The sequence below is a fragment of the Neofelis nebulosa genome, chromosome 17 (genome assembly GCF_028018385.1).
Source record: "Neofelis nebulosa isolate mNeoNeb1 chromosome 17, mNeoNeb1.pri, whole genome shotgun sequence".
Lineage (NCBI taxonomy): Eukaryota > Metazoa > Chordata > Mammalia > Carnivora > Felidae > Neofelis > Neofelis nebulosa.
The window spans coordinates 33879752-33896223 of record NC_080798.1 but is presented as its reverse complement, the minus strand read 5'-3'; the positions used below and the strand labels follow the sequence as shown (position 1 = coordinate 33896223).

Below are 16472 nucleotides of genomic sequence, written 5' to 3'. Positions count from 1 at the left end.
AACCCTGAGGGGACCCAGAAGTGCGGGGCTATTGGTCCCGCTGCTGGGCTCTGCCTGTCTAGCCCTCCCACCCCAGTGAGACACTAAGCGAAGCTTTGTGCGTGTTTCACCCTGGTCTTTGCTCTCAAGGCCCTGATGTTGGACACCTTCTCCTTCTGCAGTTACAGTGCTGTGCTCCTGAGGAGTTAATACCCCAGTGGTAGACTTCCTTATGCTTCGAAAGCAATCACATTTTTCCTGCTCTTTTGTTTTTTTGATCATTGGGGCTTTTCCACAATAAAACCATGAACATAAGCATTGCAAAATGAATGTACATACCTGAAAAATAAAATCTGGGCCTTTGATGCAAGTATGGGTGGTGGTGTGCTGGGAGACCTGTGCCATCTTCCCCTAGACACAGACTGCTGCTCAGAGCCCCAGGCCACGTGGACTCTGAGACGTTTCTAGAGGGTGGTTTGAAACCTACAGCTCTAGTGTTACGAATTTACATTCTTTATAATCTTTTTTTTTCTGATGGTGGTGTAATAATTTACATCGGGTAGATTCACCCTTCGTAGTATCCGATTCTGTGTATTTTGTCAAATTCATACAGTTGTGTGGCCACCACCATACTCAAGGTATAGAAGAGTTCCATCTACCCCGCCCCAGATTCCATTGTGCCCTTTTGTAAAATTGCTTCCTCTCCCCACCTTCAGTCTCTGGCAACCACTTAACCAGTTTTCTGTCCCTTTAATTTTGCCTCTTCTAGAATGTCATATAAATGGAATTATACAGTGCATAGCCTTTGAGCCAGGCTCTTTCACTTAGCCTAATGCATTGGAATTTCATCCATGCGGGTGTGGTATCAGAAATTTGTCCCTTTTCGGCATTATTCTTTAAGGAGAACACATTTTTTTTTTTTACCTGAATTATACCGAGCTTATAAATGAACACTTTTTAAAATTGGGATATTCTAATTGAACCTGTTTCGGGATCCAGCTGGATTTCCATGCTCTTTTTATTTTGAAATCGAGGCTGTCCCCAGCTACCTGTTTGGCATCCTAGGAAAATGCTAGAATGAGTGAGGTTTGATGGGGATCTGCAGAATAGAGGGGCGCCTTGCCTGTGTTTTCAAGGCGGAATGCCGAGTTCAGTGCTCAGAGCTTGCCATACACCATGACCCCAAGGAGTCACTGTTGAAGGTGAACGTTTCCAAGGCTTCCATATTTGTATTCCTACAGGCTCATCAGATTCAAGAAATGTTTCCCCAGGTGCCATACCACCTGGTGCTGCAGGACCTCCAGCTGACACGCTCGGTAGAAATAACAACGGACAACATTTTAGAAGGACGGATTCAAGTACCTTTTCCCACGCAGGTACACTGGGGTTTTATGCATGAAAAGTGGATTCTGTCTTCACAGAGATTTAATCGTGTAGTTTAACTCTTTAGCTACTTAATTGAATATCACTCATGATTTGATGAAGGGTCTCTGTGAATGTCCTCACTTTGCAAAGTTTGAGGACAGACCCATCAAAGAGGCTCAGATTAAGACAAGGACAAGTGTATTGGGGTAATTTTTTGTACAGATGCACACCCCACATCAGCCTGCCCTCGCCAGTCCAGGAGGTCATAACCTTGGTTCCTCTGGGACGAGGATTGGCAACCTTTCTCTGTAAAGGGCAGATAGGCGTAGGCTTTGTGAGCCATGTGGCTCCTGTTGTCGCATCTCAGCTGTGGCTGCTATAGCACTGACAGTGTGTGAATGGATGTGCGTGACTGTGTTCTAGGAAAAACTTATCCATAAAAATAGGTGGAGGGTGGATTTGGCTGCAGGCCAAAGCTGACCCCCAGCTCTAGGAGGTAATGCCCTCTGTCCCCGGTTGGCTTTGCACATTGGTGGGATTTTTTTCATTAGCTGTAATAGCTATGATACTTCTGTTTTTAAAAGGTCACATTTCCTGGCCCATTATATAACCTCGTTGATGGGCACAAGAACTATTAACATTTGATTTATTTACTCTCATTTTTATTATTGGAATAGAGTTGACATACAATGTTATATTAGTTTCAGATGTATACTAGCGATTTGACGCAGTATTAACGTTTCAAAACAAGGTTCCTGGCAGGACCAGGGGATAGATACATGACCAGGAGTCATTTAACAAGAAATTATTCAACTTCATGTATAAGACTATGTAGAAATCTATTAATAAAATCCTAAAATTTGAGAATCTTTCAAGAGAGAATGAGCCTAGAGCATGGAATCAAATGGGCTGACATTAGACTTGCCTTATCTGTCCTTCCCTATTTGACCTGGCTGTTGGCTTTGGATTATCCAGCAGCAGAGCCTGGGACAAGGATTCGAGTGCCAGTGGTTCATCTGGGAAGGTTGCAGGAAATAGACAGCAGGTGGGGCTGTGAGATGGCGGTGCGGGGAAGGCGGCCAGTAAGGGTTTGTTACCCGGCAGGTTACTGTCGTGGATGCCTAGGGCTTGATCCCACTGGGGCCTCCCAAGTGGCGGTGAGCAGGGGCATTTATATGCCACTTCTCGTCAGCTGCTGATTGACGGCTGCTTGAGGGGGTGGGGCTCAGAGTGACCTTGTGCAGCCAGAGTGAGCTCTCAGGCAATGAATTACAGAAACTGGCCGGCCCGCGCTGACATGGCAGGGAGATGGGCAGGGCCCCAGAGCGTCTGTGGCCTTGGCCAAGATCTCAGACTGCCTGAAAATGAGAAGAACGACAGTACCTATTTCGTAGGGTGTTAAGATAAACGAGATGGTCACGTTGAGTTTCTGCAAGCGTTCAGTCAGTGTCACCTGCTGTCGATTTGTCACCGTCCAGTCACTGTCACTGAGGAGAAACTGAATGCGGTGCCAGTTGATGACGCAGACTCACACTCAGGCTCCCTTATCTTCTCTTCGATCTTAGTAGCATCTTCATTTCTTTGCTGCTGCAGACTCTGTCAAAAGCCCAGACAGCGTTGGGGACCGGAGCTCCCTCTGTACCCCAGGATTTCTCCGGCCCTGTTCCATAAGCCCCTGAGCAGCTCTGTACGGTCTGTGGTGCTTTTTCTCTTGCAGCGCTCAGATGGCATCAGGCCTGCACTGAACAGTCCTGTAGAGAGGCCAAACGGAGACCAGGAGGAGGGAGAAGCTTCTGTGCAGGTAAGGTGTGCAAAGGCGGGGTGTGTGTGTGTGTGTGTGTGTGTGTGTGTGTGTGTGTGTGTATGAGAGAGAGAGAGAGAGAGAGAGAGAGTGTATGGGACCGGGGGCAGTCTTGTCGTGCCCGGCAGTGGTCTTCAGTCCTGCCTTTGATGTGCATGAGGCCTCAGTGGTGTCAGAGAAGGCCTCGTGCCACATTGTTCCGGTATGTCAGGTTAGCAAACCCGGCTGTGCCCACGCCATGGCCTGCGTTTCCACCTAGGGCCTGCCGCCACCCACTCACTGGGCATTTTCCTTGGGACCTGGGGGAGAACGGAGTCATGCTGTCCCCGGGCCAGCCCTGCCATCTTGACCTTGAGCAGTAGCCCTAGGAGGGGCACGGGGAAGCTGGGCACAGGCAGGACTCTGGGTGATCGGACTCATCTGAACCCAGACAGGGGCTGACTGGGGCTCGGCTGTCTCGAGCTGAAATCGTTGAAGTCTTCTCCCCAACACCTCCCTTGGCCAACTCAGAGTTTCTAAGTGCTTCTGTGCACTTCACGCCAATGAGACCCTCTGAGCGGTGTGTGGGTGGGGAGGAGTGTGGTTATCTTGGGAGCCAGATTGGCCTGGATATCCACTTAGGTGAGTCGAGGTGGCCGTCCCTTCCAAAGGCAGCTCCTCTGTCTGGTCTCCAGGGCAGAGGCCTCCCCCTCCCCCATGCTCTTAGCCCCCCACCGTGGGGGTTCTGGTTCACACCCTTTGTCTGTAATTCCCATTTGCTTAATCAATTACCACACTTTCCAGAAACTTTCTTGAGACTGGAGAATACCCCAGATAGCCCCGTCTTTGTGCTTCTGTGCTTGTGATGTGGGGTTTCCCACACACGGGGCTGGGGGCTGACGCTGGTGCTGCCTTGTCCAGCGGTGTTGCTCAGGGTGACGCTGCTCTTCCTGAAGCAGCTGCTTTGATGGGTGAGTGACATGGAAGCTGCTTTCACCCCGTACCTCGTGTGCTTTTCCCTGCAAACAGGAAGCCCTAGAAACTAAGACTGTCTCAGATCTGTCGCTGAGTTAAATTTTTCACACCCAAATCCATATTTGGATTGTGCAGCATTCGTAAAGTGGTACCTGGCTTCTGGAGAAGGAATTCGGTTTTGCATTCCCGGGTTTTTGGATAGCAGGCCCAGCTTAGATTTGAGTGCTGGGCTGGCTGGGGGCCCCTCGGGGTAGAGCACGTTCACTTTCTGTCCTGATCCTTAACTCTGTTTTTATAGTTAGTGGGAAGATGTCTGAACTTTTCCTAGCACAGTGAAGGGAATGTACTTACTTCACAAGGAACGCGCTGTATAGTGTTTCCAGTCATTCCCAAGTAAGAAGTTCTTGGATAACAGTCCGGTTAGTAAAACCTCCGTGTAGCACAAGCGTGGCACTGGCTGTGCGGGTTGGTACCGAATGCGGCCTGTCCCCGGCCTGAGCTCAGGCCTGCTTGGAAGCCAGCAGAACTGGGGGTGCGCATCCGTTTCCTTCCTTCGTCTCCCCCATTTACCAGCTGCTCTTTCTACCTCCTCCAGGGTCGGGCTCAGGAGGAGGGCGGGTTAGGACAGGCCACATGACCCCACCATGCGTGTGTGTGCGTGTGCTACACGTGTGAGTGTATCACAGTTGTTACCTGACCCATCTCCCTGTCCCAGCTAGCGGCAGAAGCCTCAGCTGTCCTTCCTCAGAACTTGGGCTGGCCTTTTCTGACCATCCCTCCCTTCATGGAGACCATATCACCCTCCAGGCGGTCCTTTGGGCCGGGTCTGTTTCAACAACCTCAGGCTGGTTCCCTCCAGCATCTGTGGCCGCCCCGAAGGACACACAGTGGGGCCTTACCGTCGGTGGAAGTTGGACTCGCTCCCCTTTTTTTATCTGCCTCAAGCAGGTGTCTTTCTCTTCGACTCCTTGCGTGTGTTAGTCACCACCAGTCCCCGGGGGCCCCCAAACTCTAGGGAATAGGAGTCTGGACACATGGCTGTCTTGAAGTCCCCTCATTCATTTGACTAAAGGCAGGGAAGGGTGGTGAGGTCGCGTAACAGGTGCCACACGCCAAGAAATCTTACAGATGTGCCAGTCTCTCAGCCTCTTCCACCTCAACACTCTCGTCACCTAGAGGTGGGTGGCTAGGCTGACACTGGCCAACCTGGGTCTGTCTGGTAGCAGGAACATCAATGTTCAGGCACTGGCCTAAGTGTGTGGGGCGCCTGGGCATTGCCGTAGTGTTCAGAGCTTTAGCCAAAACTGAGAGAGTCCCATTTTAATATCCTGTTACACAAAGAGTCTTGTGATCTTATATCTGTTTTTAAAAAGATCCTTAGAAGTTACCCTTTTTAGGGGCACCTGGGTGGTTCAGTCGGTTAGGCATCCGACTTTGGCTCAGGTCACGATCTCACAGTTAACGAGTTCGAGCCCCGCATCGGGCTCTGTGCGGACAGCTCAGAGCCTGGAGCCTGCTTCAGATTCTGTGTCTCCCTGTCTCTCTACCCCTTCCTGGCTCATTCTGTCTCTCTCTGCCAGTCTGTCTCTCTCTCACTTTCTCTCAAAAAGAAATAAACATTAAAAAAAAAATTTACCCTTTTTTATCTGCCCGCCTCTGTTTTCAGAATCAAGTGAGGGTGTAAAATTTGTGTAGTAAATGTGATAAGACTTGTTTAAGTTTCAGAGCAATTAGTAGAGTTGAACAAAAAATTCCCAGAATGTAAATCAACTTGGAGTTAACTTTATTGTTTTCTGAGAGTACAGTTTCAAGGTGTCTGTGTTTTTCGTACCGGTGATCATCTACAAAAAATTGCACTAATCTTGAACATCTGGCGTGAGTCGGGTGCTGTCCTTAGTGGCGCACAGGCCTCCCAGAGCCCACGCCGGCCATTATTCATACGCCGATGGTTCCCCACCCGGCAGCCTGGCTCCCTGTGGGTGCAGAAGAACACTGTTCGGGGCACTCAGGTTGGGCGGGGAGTCCTAGCGGGAGGGCGGCCCGTGCTCACAGAGGCCCCCTGCTTCCTCTGTGCCCAGACCGAGCGTGTGCCCCTAGACCTCAGTCCTCGGCTGGAGGAGGCCTTGGACTTCAGCGAGGTGGAGGCGGAGCCTGGCGAGGGCGAGGACTTTGAGGCCCGGGGGAGCCGCTTCTCCAAGTCTGCGGACGAGAGGCAGCGCATGCTGGTCCAGCGGAAGGATGACCTCCTGCAGCAGGCTCGCAAGTAAGTCGACCCTCCGGCTCTCGCTCGCGCGCGTCTCCGGTCGCAACCCAGTGGCCCGGGGACCCTTGTCGCGTCAGGCCCACGTCCTGGCTTTTTAAACAGATTCCAACATTGAAAAGCCATTCAAAACGTTCAGACTCCAAACCTCTCTTGGAAAAGCAAAGGGTCCGGACCTGACCGGTGTCCCCCAGTGAGCTCCCGTGGACGCCTTTGGCCACACCTGCACGGAGCGCCCCCGTGCCCGTGTGTTCTGAGCCCTCAGCGGTGCTTCTGCTTCTCCGAACTCCCGAGGGGAGCACTCTAATTGCATCCACGTGAGAGGCAGGGCTGAAGGAACAGGCCCAGAGAGGCCGACCCGGCCCGGTGTCCGCTCCCAGGCCGCCCTCCTGGCCACTGGGCCTGCCACTGGAGGTGTGGGGTGGCCCTGTGGTGGCCGGTGGAGAGGGGGGCCGGACAGCCGCTTGACAGGCCTCCTCCCCGATGCAGGGAGCCTCTGCCCCTCTGTCCGGGGATGGGTGTCTTTTCCACGGGCTGGTGCCAGGTGACCACAGGAAGGTGCCCGGGAAGCTGTGTGTTTCTGCGTGTGTGTGTGTGTGTGTCCCAGAGCATCCCTCGTCCCTCACGCGAGGCCTTTGGGTTTTGTAGGCGCTTCCTGAACAGAAGTTCTGAAGTCGACTCGGCCTCGGAGCGCTGCCCCTCGGCAGAAGGCACAGCCTCTGACCCCGTGACCCTGCGTCGGAGGATGCTGGCCGCGGCCGCCGAACGGAGGCTCCAGAAGCAGCAGACGTCCTAGCGCTTCCTCGCCGTCCACCGCTGCCGCCTCCGAGCAGCGCGCCGCCACAGAGGCCCGACCCTGCTTCTGCCGCCGCCGGAGGAGGGGTCGGCTGCGCTGCCGCTGTATAAAGCATGTGGTCTTAATAGTGTTTGGACAGCTGACAAACTTAATCCTTTTTTGTAATACTTTCTATGTGACATTTCTCTTCCCGTTAGAAACACTGCACATTTTAACTCTAGGCATGATCTCTTCTGGCATCGACGGGACTTCTTAGGGGGCGGGGCAGCCGAGTGGAAGAGGGCAGCCAGGAAACCCTGAAGCAGGCTGCTCTGACTACTGGGTTACTGCTGCTTGTGGAGGTCACAGCAGACGCTGGTGTCTTTAGCCCCAAGTCTGGCAGGAAGGTGAGGGGGGGCCAGGATTCATAAAAAGCCGCGCGGAGATGTGCAGCGTGAGCCCGACTCCACCGCCGGGTGGTTTCTGTCGTCAAGCTGCTGTTCTCGCTTGGGCGGCATTCAGAACGCTACGGAGGCCAGATGAGCAGGGCCAGAGCCCTGGGTTGGTGGGGACATCTCGGAAAAGTGACTCCTGATTTGCTATGTAGAGCAGAGGAGGGGAAAGCCTGGGGCTGCGGAGTGTGAGGAGGTGACCTGTTGTGTCCCAGGACATCGGGGACTGACTGCCGAGCTCCAGTCTGAAGTTGGCTTTGTTTCCGTGACCACTGGTGCTCATGCGGCTCACGAGTACCTCTGAGAGTCTATCCCCCCTCTGTGTTCCAGACCTGGGGAAGGCCAGCCCTGAAAGGACTGAGCAGCAAAGCTTTGGTTTATGGTTCTAGTTCCTTGGTCAAGTCAGGCAATGCCAGGGGCTGTGGGTTTGGTCCTTTATAGAAAAGGAGAGCCTTACAAACTGAGCAAGTCACTGTTAGAGGGCTTTCTTGAAGAAATAAGAGATCTTTTTTATCTTTCTTCCCCAGAGCCCTTCATTTTCATGACTTTGCTCCTGTTGGTTTAATTAAACATAGAAAGGTAAGATGCTGAATCCATCTGCCTCGGAGCGGACCCAGGTCCTGAACCTGTTCAAATTCTTCCCACATTTAACTTTCAGGATTTGAAACACGCAATCATAGGCTACATAGTTCAGTTTTATGTTCTGTTGGATTACATTTTTTTTTTTTTTTTTTAATGTTTGAAAGCATAGTTTTATGGTAGTCCTTCGGGGAAGAATCCAGTATTATCTAAAATGATTGGCAAAGTTAAATGTATTTTACATAACTGAACGTTTTCGGAATGTTGAAACGTAATTGAAGAGAACAATGGGTAAATGTTTAGGCCGAGATAATTTATTTGAATAAATCTTTCAAAAGCCTTACCTTGAAATGCTGTTAGTAAATTTCTGTGATTTTTAAAAAAAAAAAATGGTTTTGTTTTGCTGAGAGCATAGCTATTTGTTTTTATTGTAAAACAATAATAATAATAAAAAGCAAACTCTTCTAGTGTGCTGTGTGTGGCCGGACGCTAAGGCAGTTTTCATCAGAGGTGCCAAAGTTAGACCCCACTTTGATTCTCTGTGTACTGTTTTTGGAGAGTTTTTCCCATCCTTACACCTTGCAGGTGGCACACATTAACGATGACCCTAATTCCACGTGTTCTTAGTTGGAGACGTGTGGAAGGAGAGAATGGTTGAGACACGGTAGAGGGTCCTAGGACCTTGGAATATAGCAACATGACCGTGATCAAGGCGGAGACCTGCCTTCCATAGCTTAAAATGACCCAAGAAGAGCAGTCCTAAATTCACCCATAGGTTTTGCAATTGGACGGCAAAGGATCCTGGGCCCCATACGGTCTCTCGGTTTTTGTCGCTTCTTGGGGGCATCTGGGACAGATGCTAAGGGCGGTGGTGGGAGGCCAGGCCAGGGTCTTGTTACATTGGGTGGGGTCCCGTCCCCAGCCCATCATATCTTCCGTGTCCTGGCTGTCCCCGGGCTCAGGGTGCCTGCCCTGTGCTCAGCCACCCTCGTTGGGAGCTGAGGGCAGGCTGCTGGTTCAGGCTTGTCGGCTGAGAACAAGGCGCCTGACCGGGCGGGGTGGTGAGTGCTGGTTGCCCTTGCCCTCTGCCCTCTTCTGCCCTCTCTGGGCTCTTTTGCAAGTGGTCTGTGTTGCTCCCTCCATTGTCCTGCGGGCCTTGTTTTGTTGACATCTTAGCTTCTCCTCAGTAGCCCCCCGCTCCCAAAGTTGGAGGCTCGTCCAAACCACAGAACAGTGGTCCTTGTGAATGTCTTGTGCGGCTATAAATCCGAGGTGTCCAGGTGGCTGCTTGGACCTAATTTCCCTCCCACCGGAGCGGTATAGACAATGTGTGCTCTCTTATCTTTAGCCAGCAGATGTCCCCTCGGGGGTGGAAAGCAAGCCGAGCGCTGAAGTGGGGAGCCAGGCCCTGCTGCCGAGCTTGTCCAGGAGTAACCGCCTGCCTGCGTGGAAGGCCCTTCATCACCTGGAAGCCTCTGTCTCTCATCTCATCGCCCCTGCTCCTGTTAGGTTAGAAGTGGTTCCAACCCGACTGCACATTAGAAGCACTCCTGGAGCTTCTAGAAGCCGTGATGCAGGAGTTCTGCCTCCATGTTCCTTGTTCTAATTGAATTGGTCTTTCCCTGCACTCTTTGCCCCCGAATGCTTCCTGACTTCCGTTTTAAGGGAGATAAGGCAAAGATACCTGTTGGTTTTACCTACAAAACTCACTCGAAAGTTAGGAAGGAACACTAGAAGATGGCTCGTTTTTAGGGGAAATTCAGGTAGAGAGAGTCCTGGTGCCCTTTGACTTCCGTCTCTGTCCTGGTTTGCCCCCTCGACCGGTGTCCTGTCAGGTTTGTGGCCACGATGGCAACCTTGCCGTGACGGAAGATGGTGGTGGGCAGCCCCCTGCGGATAGGTCGGGGGTGAGGGTTGCGGGTGGATAGAGCACTGGAAGGGAGGCTCGGCCCCGGCGGAGGAAGCCCTAGGGTGCCCGATCAGTTCTTGCACACAGCCTCTTGTGATTCCAGGCTGTCTGCAACAGACCTCTCCTGCCACCCCCACTAAATCTGAAACACCCTTTGGGGTGCCAGCAAGAGTGCCTCCCTGGCTGGCAACTGCCATTTGTTGGTATGTGGAGAGTCCGACGAGCTGACCTCTTCCCGGCCCTCCCGTCTCCCTGGATGGCTGTGGCACCACCGACTGCTTGGCTGACAAGCGATCCTTGTGTGGACACCACACAGGGACTCTGCTGGGCTGTGTCCCCTCTAGGTCCCAGCCTCGAGCACTTGGCTGGTTATTCCAGCAAAAACCTGGTAAGCTTAGGGGAGAGGTGGTGGGGCCTGCAGCCTGGAGGAGAGGAGAATCAGGCTCCTGGTGCCAGGCTGTGCGGACCTCAGGTGCCCTGTGCGATTCGCCTGTGGTGGGTGCCCCGTATCCGGGCACAGGAAGGGAGATTTTTAAAGATGTCCGAGTGGATGGGTGTGGCCCCTCGGGTGCAGAAGACCCAGGCAACTTGGCCTCATTCTTAGGACCACCCATTCCCCCCCTGTTGCAGAACCACTGGTTCAGAAGAAACAAGTTCCTGTCTTAGCAGGAGGTTTGGGATTACCTGCCATTCCATTTATTTCCCCCACCATTTATTTCCCATTTTAGCCCTCAATTCCACCCTCCTCCCGAACCAGCTAGGTGAGGAGGAGCCGGGGCCAGGAGGAAGAGGGCATCCACAGGTGGGCATGGCCGATCGCTGGGCCCTCCTTGCTCCCAGGTGGCTGTGCTCAGCTGGCTCCCCTTGGTGGCCGCACTGAGGGGGGAGGTGGATATGGAGAAGGTCTGGGTTTTGGGGGCGGAGGGAGGGGTGATGGGGGTGGGGAGAAGGTCCTTATCTGGTACCTACAGCCCTACCTGCCAGCCTCCCCAGTGTCTGTGGCCCAGTCAAACCCTTCCTTCCCCTCCTGTCAGAATGAAGCCCGAGGGTGAGAGACTCAGAATACAGACAAACATTCTCTTTATTGAGCTACACATGAATTTTCCATTAGTCAGAGAAGTAGACTGGCAGTGTGTAAGATATCACAGAAACCTCACCGATTGGGAATAGAAAGGCTTAGAAAGACCCGTGGGCTTTTTTTTTTTTTTTCTTTTTTCCTTTTTTTTCAAGTTTTTTTTTTTTTTCCATATTTTTGATTTTTTTGTGTGTTTTGTCTTTTCACCTCCTCTTTATCTGAAATGGCCGTGACTGGTCTTCTTCAGCAAATAGTAAGTCTTAAAAGTGACACCGTGAAGAGGTTTGGGGTTTGGATACTAGTCAAAGTAGAAATGACATAGGACTGATCATGAAAACTGGCTTTCGTGTAAACACTACATTCCACCTGTTTTTAAAATTTTTTTTTGTTTTTTCCATCTCATGGTATTTAAAAATTTTTTTTGTTTGTTTTTGTTCTTTTTATCTGCAGCACAAACATCCCCACATGAGAAGGAGCGGACACAGGTCACTGGAACAAAGGAAAAGGCGGAGAGGGGCGCACACACAAAGGAGCATCCCTCTGAGAGACTGAGAAGCAAAAGTGTCAGAGGAAAAAAAAAATCCACAACCCCGTTTCCCAGACTATGAGAGCTGAGCCGGTATGTGATACATCGTGCTCTTTGGGACACAAATAAAAACAAAAATGGAAACAATAATGAAAAATCATAAAGGGAATCTGTAGAAAGGAGGTTGTGGGAAAATTGTTGTCTGTAAGGGCTCTATTTATATATGTTTGTTCGGTACTCTTTGGCAGCTACTGGCCAGTCAGAGCTGTGCTTTTCCTATGCAAACCTGGAGGGAGCAGGTGGTGGGCAGGGCATGGGGGTGGGGGGCACCCTGGGAAGCGCCACCTGAACACGCTCCCCTGGGACCCAAGCCCCCAGGAGGGGTGGCTCTGCGGGTACACTGGGGGCCCCTCTATGCTGGGGATAGAGGTGGCAGGCAGGGGTGGGGGGGGGGCGCGGTGCGGGTGCAGATGTGTATGCTGCTTTATTTCCAAAAAAAGAAAAGAAAAGAAAAGAAAAAAAAGACAAATATGGATGAAATGGTGAGTTTTCCTTTTTCCTTTTTTTTTTTTAAGCTACAAAGCACATGAGAAATGTTCTTTTCTTTTTTCCTTTCAAATTCTAAATGTAAAGACTCAACTAAAACCAGATTCTACAGCATTCTACAGAAATACACAGCCGTCAGTCACTCTGGGGTCGTAGGTTGGACAGGGGCTTGATACAGAAAGGCTGTGTCTTACAAAGGCCAAAAGGTCATGCTACCAGGAGATCAACGTCAACAGCAAAGAGTCCGTGAAGCAGTCTGTAGAGAGAGAGATAAGGGGGTCCAGTCTGACCATTTTCTTTGATTTCAAAAACCAACCAACCAACCAAAACAAAAACAAAAACAAAAACCCTAGAATGTTTTTTAATAATGTTGGGGTAGGGCAAGACAGGGCTACATTGCAGCAGGGATTAAGAACCCCAAGGAAGCCCAGCCCAGGCCCAGGCCCCCTGGGAGACCTTACCCCGCAGGCCTCTGACTCAGGTCAGGCCTCCATATCGGGCCGTCCCCTGCTCCCTACGAGGAGAGCCCTTCTCAAGGGGGCTGGCTTCAACTCTGCAGGCAAATTTCAGCCATGGTTTCAGTGTCCCCTCCCCTCAGCTGCTTCTAGAAAGCAGGCCAAGTCTCCCATTCTCCGACTCTCTTGCCTTGTTAACATGAATAAAGAAAACTCAGGAGACAGTGGGTTGGTCGGAGCAATGATTCTTCTAAATTCTTGAGATTAACAACAACCGCCACCCAAAAGAGAAGCATCCTTAGTTTTTCTGTTGTTGGGAGTATAGGGTAGGGAGATGCCTAGGGCGTTGGCCATTTTTTGAAGGGCTTTGGAATTTGCCCAGGAGCAGGACAGAACTGAGAACGCAGCCTCAGCGGGTGGAAGCAGAGAAGCCAGACTAATGGCAGGCCTTTCTCTGCCCTCCCCCTGCTCACAGAAATGGGTCTCAGAGTAAAATCACGTGGCTGTTCTGGAAAGGGATGGACCCCCATCACGACGTGTGTGTGAGAGCGTGTGCACGCTTTAACGTGCCTGTTCACGTGCTGTCCCAGAAAACCCCTGATGGTCTATGGGATGGTGGTCAGTTCTGTCCGAAGCTCGCTCTAATACAAACTAAAAAGAATTTTTAATATATATCTGTATATATATAAGGTCTTGTTATACCTTTTTAAAGTTTATTTACCAACTTGCATTTGTTAGTGGGGTGTGTGTGTGTGTGTGTGTGTGTGTACGCGCAAGCTTTTCTGAGTGCCGGAATCATTACCAAATAGGTTGCTATACAGGACAAGAGGTCAGTACAAGCCGCAGCCCCGGAGGTTGTTGGCAATGATGATGTCGGTGACAGCGTCGAATACCACCTGGATATTATTCGTGTCTGTGGCACAAGTCATGTGACAATAAATTTCTTTGTTGGGTGAGCGGTTTTTGCTTTCAAATTGTGCTTGGATGTAGGCGGCCGCGTCCTCATAGGTGTTGGGGCCTGCAACAAGACAGAACAGGGCAGGGGCCCCGGTGAGTGCCGCGGTGGTGCAGGCTGGGATCACAGGCAGAGAAGTGGGTCACGGGTTGTCCAGGAAGCAGGACGAGACGGGGTCCTTACCCCAAGGCGTGGCCGCATTTTACATTAAAGACCACGTCAGCTTAGCGTTCGCCTGGCTCTTGCCCTATTCAGGCCGTTTACTCTGTTTTCACACTGGATCTACCCAGGAGCCCTGTGGAGGCGAGGGCCACAGGTCACCTCTTTTGCTTTCTGGATGAGCACACCGAGGCTGGGGCCCTGGGGCTGACAGTCACAACACTCACCCGTGATCTAAACCAGTCCCGCTACTTCTGACAAACAAGACAGTGAAGTCTGATAGAAGAGCTCCCTGAAGGGTGGTGACCCAGGGCTCCCGGGGTCCTGGCCGTGCCTCCTTTCTCCAGGGCTTTCTCTCCCGAGAGGCGTCCTGGCGGGGCTGGGATGTGGGAACAGTGGTATCCCCTGGGTGGGAAGTTTAAGGGGGCTTGCGGTGCGTAACTGGGCCTCACTGCCCTCCACAGTCCCTTGGCCATCCCCTTGATCCTGGCTGGGGCCCGGCAGGGATTTCTGTGGGTAACGTAAGGACAGTTGTCCATCCAGCTACAACCCAAACCTTTGTGGCTCCACCCTGTAGACAACTTTGAATTATCACAAAACGTGGAACTGCCTAAAACCCGTTTCAGGAAGATGCCCCACTTTCATCAGTGCAGCCAGGATCTAGCCAGCATGGAAATGATCTGATCTTATTTTGAGGGTGTGGGATGAGACCCTCCCCTCCCACCTTGGTCTGCCCTGCCCCATTCTCCAGCTGGGGGGTGTGCGCCGCAGGGGCGGACCGGGGCTTGGGGGTCCTGTGGCCAGATTAGCAAATAGGAGGGGTCAGAGGTAAGGGGCTGGGGATGCCTGGGACGTGGGGGTCAGGGCAGAGACCGCTCTTCAACCCCACTATTGGCAGGGCACCAAAGGCAAAAGGCGCGGCTGTAGCAAAGACATCAAGTTAGTGAACACAGCACCAGGGTGGACCCCATCAGCACCGATGGAGGTGAAAACCCCCAAGGGGCCCCGTCCAGATGGTGGGGATGCCCAGCTGTGGCTTCGTAGCATCTGCTGAGATGGCACCTCGCACAGTCCAGCCGTCCCTTCGAGCCTGCCTCGGACACGCGGCCCCCACCAGCCCCCCGCCTTACGGCTTGTGTTACGTCCCACAGGCCTTGGCAGTTCATGGCACCGCTGCATCAGTGACCATTTGTCATCCATCATGGTGGTGTGTGAACTCAAACTGGATTCTCTGGAGGCCCTGGAAAACTCAGATGTTTCTGGATTCCAGAGGCTGACTTTCTCTGGGGTCACCGAGAGCCCCGTGCTCTGCAGCACCAAGACCGACCACTCTTCAGACCATGTCCCAGGTTGGGGTCCCACAGGGCGGGCCCCTGGGGACGAGGGAGGGTCTTAGGGTTGTGCCTGCCCCCGAGAAGGTGGCACTGGCCCGAGAAGGCCTGCTGGGGCTTGTGGCTACTGAGCCCCTCTCCGGTCACCACAACTTTCTAAAGACCCGAATCGGTCCCGACGGACCTTAAGCTGAGGCTGCGAGAGACTGGCCAGACTGGCCACAGGCAGGGCCCCCCTCGGCCCGGGCCCTTCCGGTTCGTCCCATGCCCGCCCCCCAGACTCCCTCTAGCCTCCGCGACCGCTTCCCCCTCTCTTGGTTTTCATCCTCTGAGTAACACTACTGACAGTGGCAAGTGGGCTTGGCGCCCAGCTCCGCTCCATCTATCCGCATGGCCGCCCTCGGCGCTAGGCGTTCTTGTTACCCGCTGTGGTGCCCAGATGAAAGGCGGGGCACAGGTGGTCAACCTGCCCACAGCTGCGGGCGGTCTGGCCCCAGGAGCTGCTGGGGACTCAGCCTGCACCCTGCCTACAGGGGAGTGCGCTGCAGACGTCTGTCAGACGGAGCCCGCACCCCTTCCTTCCCCAGGCACCCTGGGCTGGGCCCCTGCAGGTTCCCAAGCAGTGTGGGGTATCGGTGAGGAGACGGGCTGTGCTCCGAACAAGCTGATGGGCCCTCCTCCCCACGCAAGAGTGAGCTGACTCTTCCTCCCAGTAGAGATGGATGGAGGGGCCGGCATTCATCTCTTCTGGAATCTGGCTGGGTTCGGGGACCCGGATAGCCCTGGGAGCCGAGTCGATGCCCTTATCTCTCTCCAGGGTCGTCAGTTGGTGCGTTCCTGGCTGAGCCAACTTGTGACACATCCTCCTCTGTCGCCACCCCAGGGGACCCTGGAAGCTTCCCGGTCCCCGGAGGGATGGTATGCCATCAGCACCGATCCGGCCTTTAGCAGCGGCCCAGAGCTCGGCGAGAGACAGCCGGACACCTCCCCACCCCTTCAGAAAGAGCTTCTTCGTGGGGATCTGTGATGCCTCCTCCTGGGAGCCCGAAGAGAGGGAAGGTGCGTTCCCCAGAGAAGGCGGAAGAAGGCAGGCAGGGATGGAGGCGGCTTGCAGAGAGCCAGAGTGCTTTGATTTGGGGAAAGGGCCAGGGGCGTAGGAAGAGGGGGACGGCAGCTATGGGGGAGGGGACGGAGAGGGGGACGGGTGTGGTGGGCGAGGGGTGGAAGGACCTGGCTGGGCACAGTGCACCCAAGCAGGTAGGGGCTGAAAAGCAGCCCGGGCCCCCTCCCAGACCACGAGTTCACCCTTTCTAATTCATGGCAAGGTGCTGTGTGGCCCAGTAGCCTCCCA

The 16472-nt window shown here is 53.1% G+C and overlaps 2 protein-coding genes across 3 annotated transcripts in view; one reads left to right on the top strand and one right to left on the bottom strand.

The window, feature by feature from the left end:
- The window catches only part of AMFR (autocrine motility factor receptor), a 45050-nt gene extending 36421 nt beyond the window's left edge, over positions 1 to 8629 (top strand). The window contains exons 11-14 of the mRNA XM_058706790.1: positions 1221 to 1355; positions 3062 to 3145; positions 6178 to 6362; positions 7008 to 8629. Of these exons, the coding sequence (XP_058562773.1) occupies positions 1221 to 1355; positions 3062 to 3145; positions 6178 to 6362; positions 7008 to 7155 (552 nt within the window). The 3' untranslated portion in view covers positions 7156 to 8629. The remainder of the gene's footprint in view (positions 1 to 1220; positions 1356 to 3061; positions 3146 to 6177; positions 6363 to 7007) is intronic.
- A 2508-nt stretch (positions 8630 to 11137) lies between these two features.
- Positions 11138 to 16472, bottom strand: part of GNAO1 (G protein subunit alpha o1) — a 170271-nt gene continuing 164936 nt past the window's right edge. The window contains exons 8-9 of one of the 2 annotated variants that reach the window (XM_058706794.1): positions 13479 to 13694; positions 11138 to 12477 (exon numbers count right to left, since the gene is read on the bottom strand). In XM_058706794.1, the coding sequence (XP_058562777.1) occupies positions 13507 to 13694 (188 nt within the window). In that variant the 3' untranslated portion in view covers positions 11138 to 12477; positions 13479 to 13506. Of the gene's footprint in view, positions 13695 to 16472 lie in introns of both variants that reach the window. The other variant, XM_058706792.1, reaches the window with a different exon arrangement.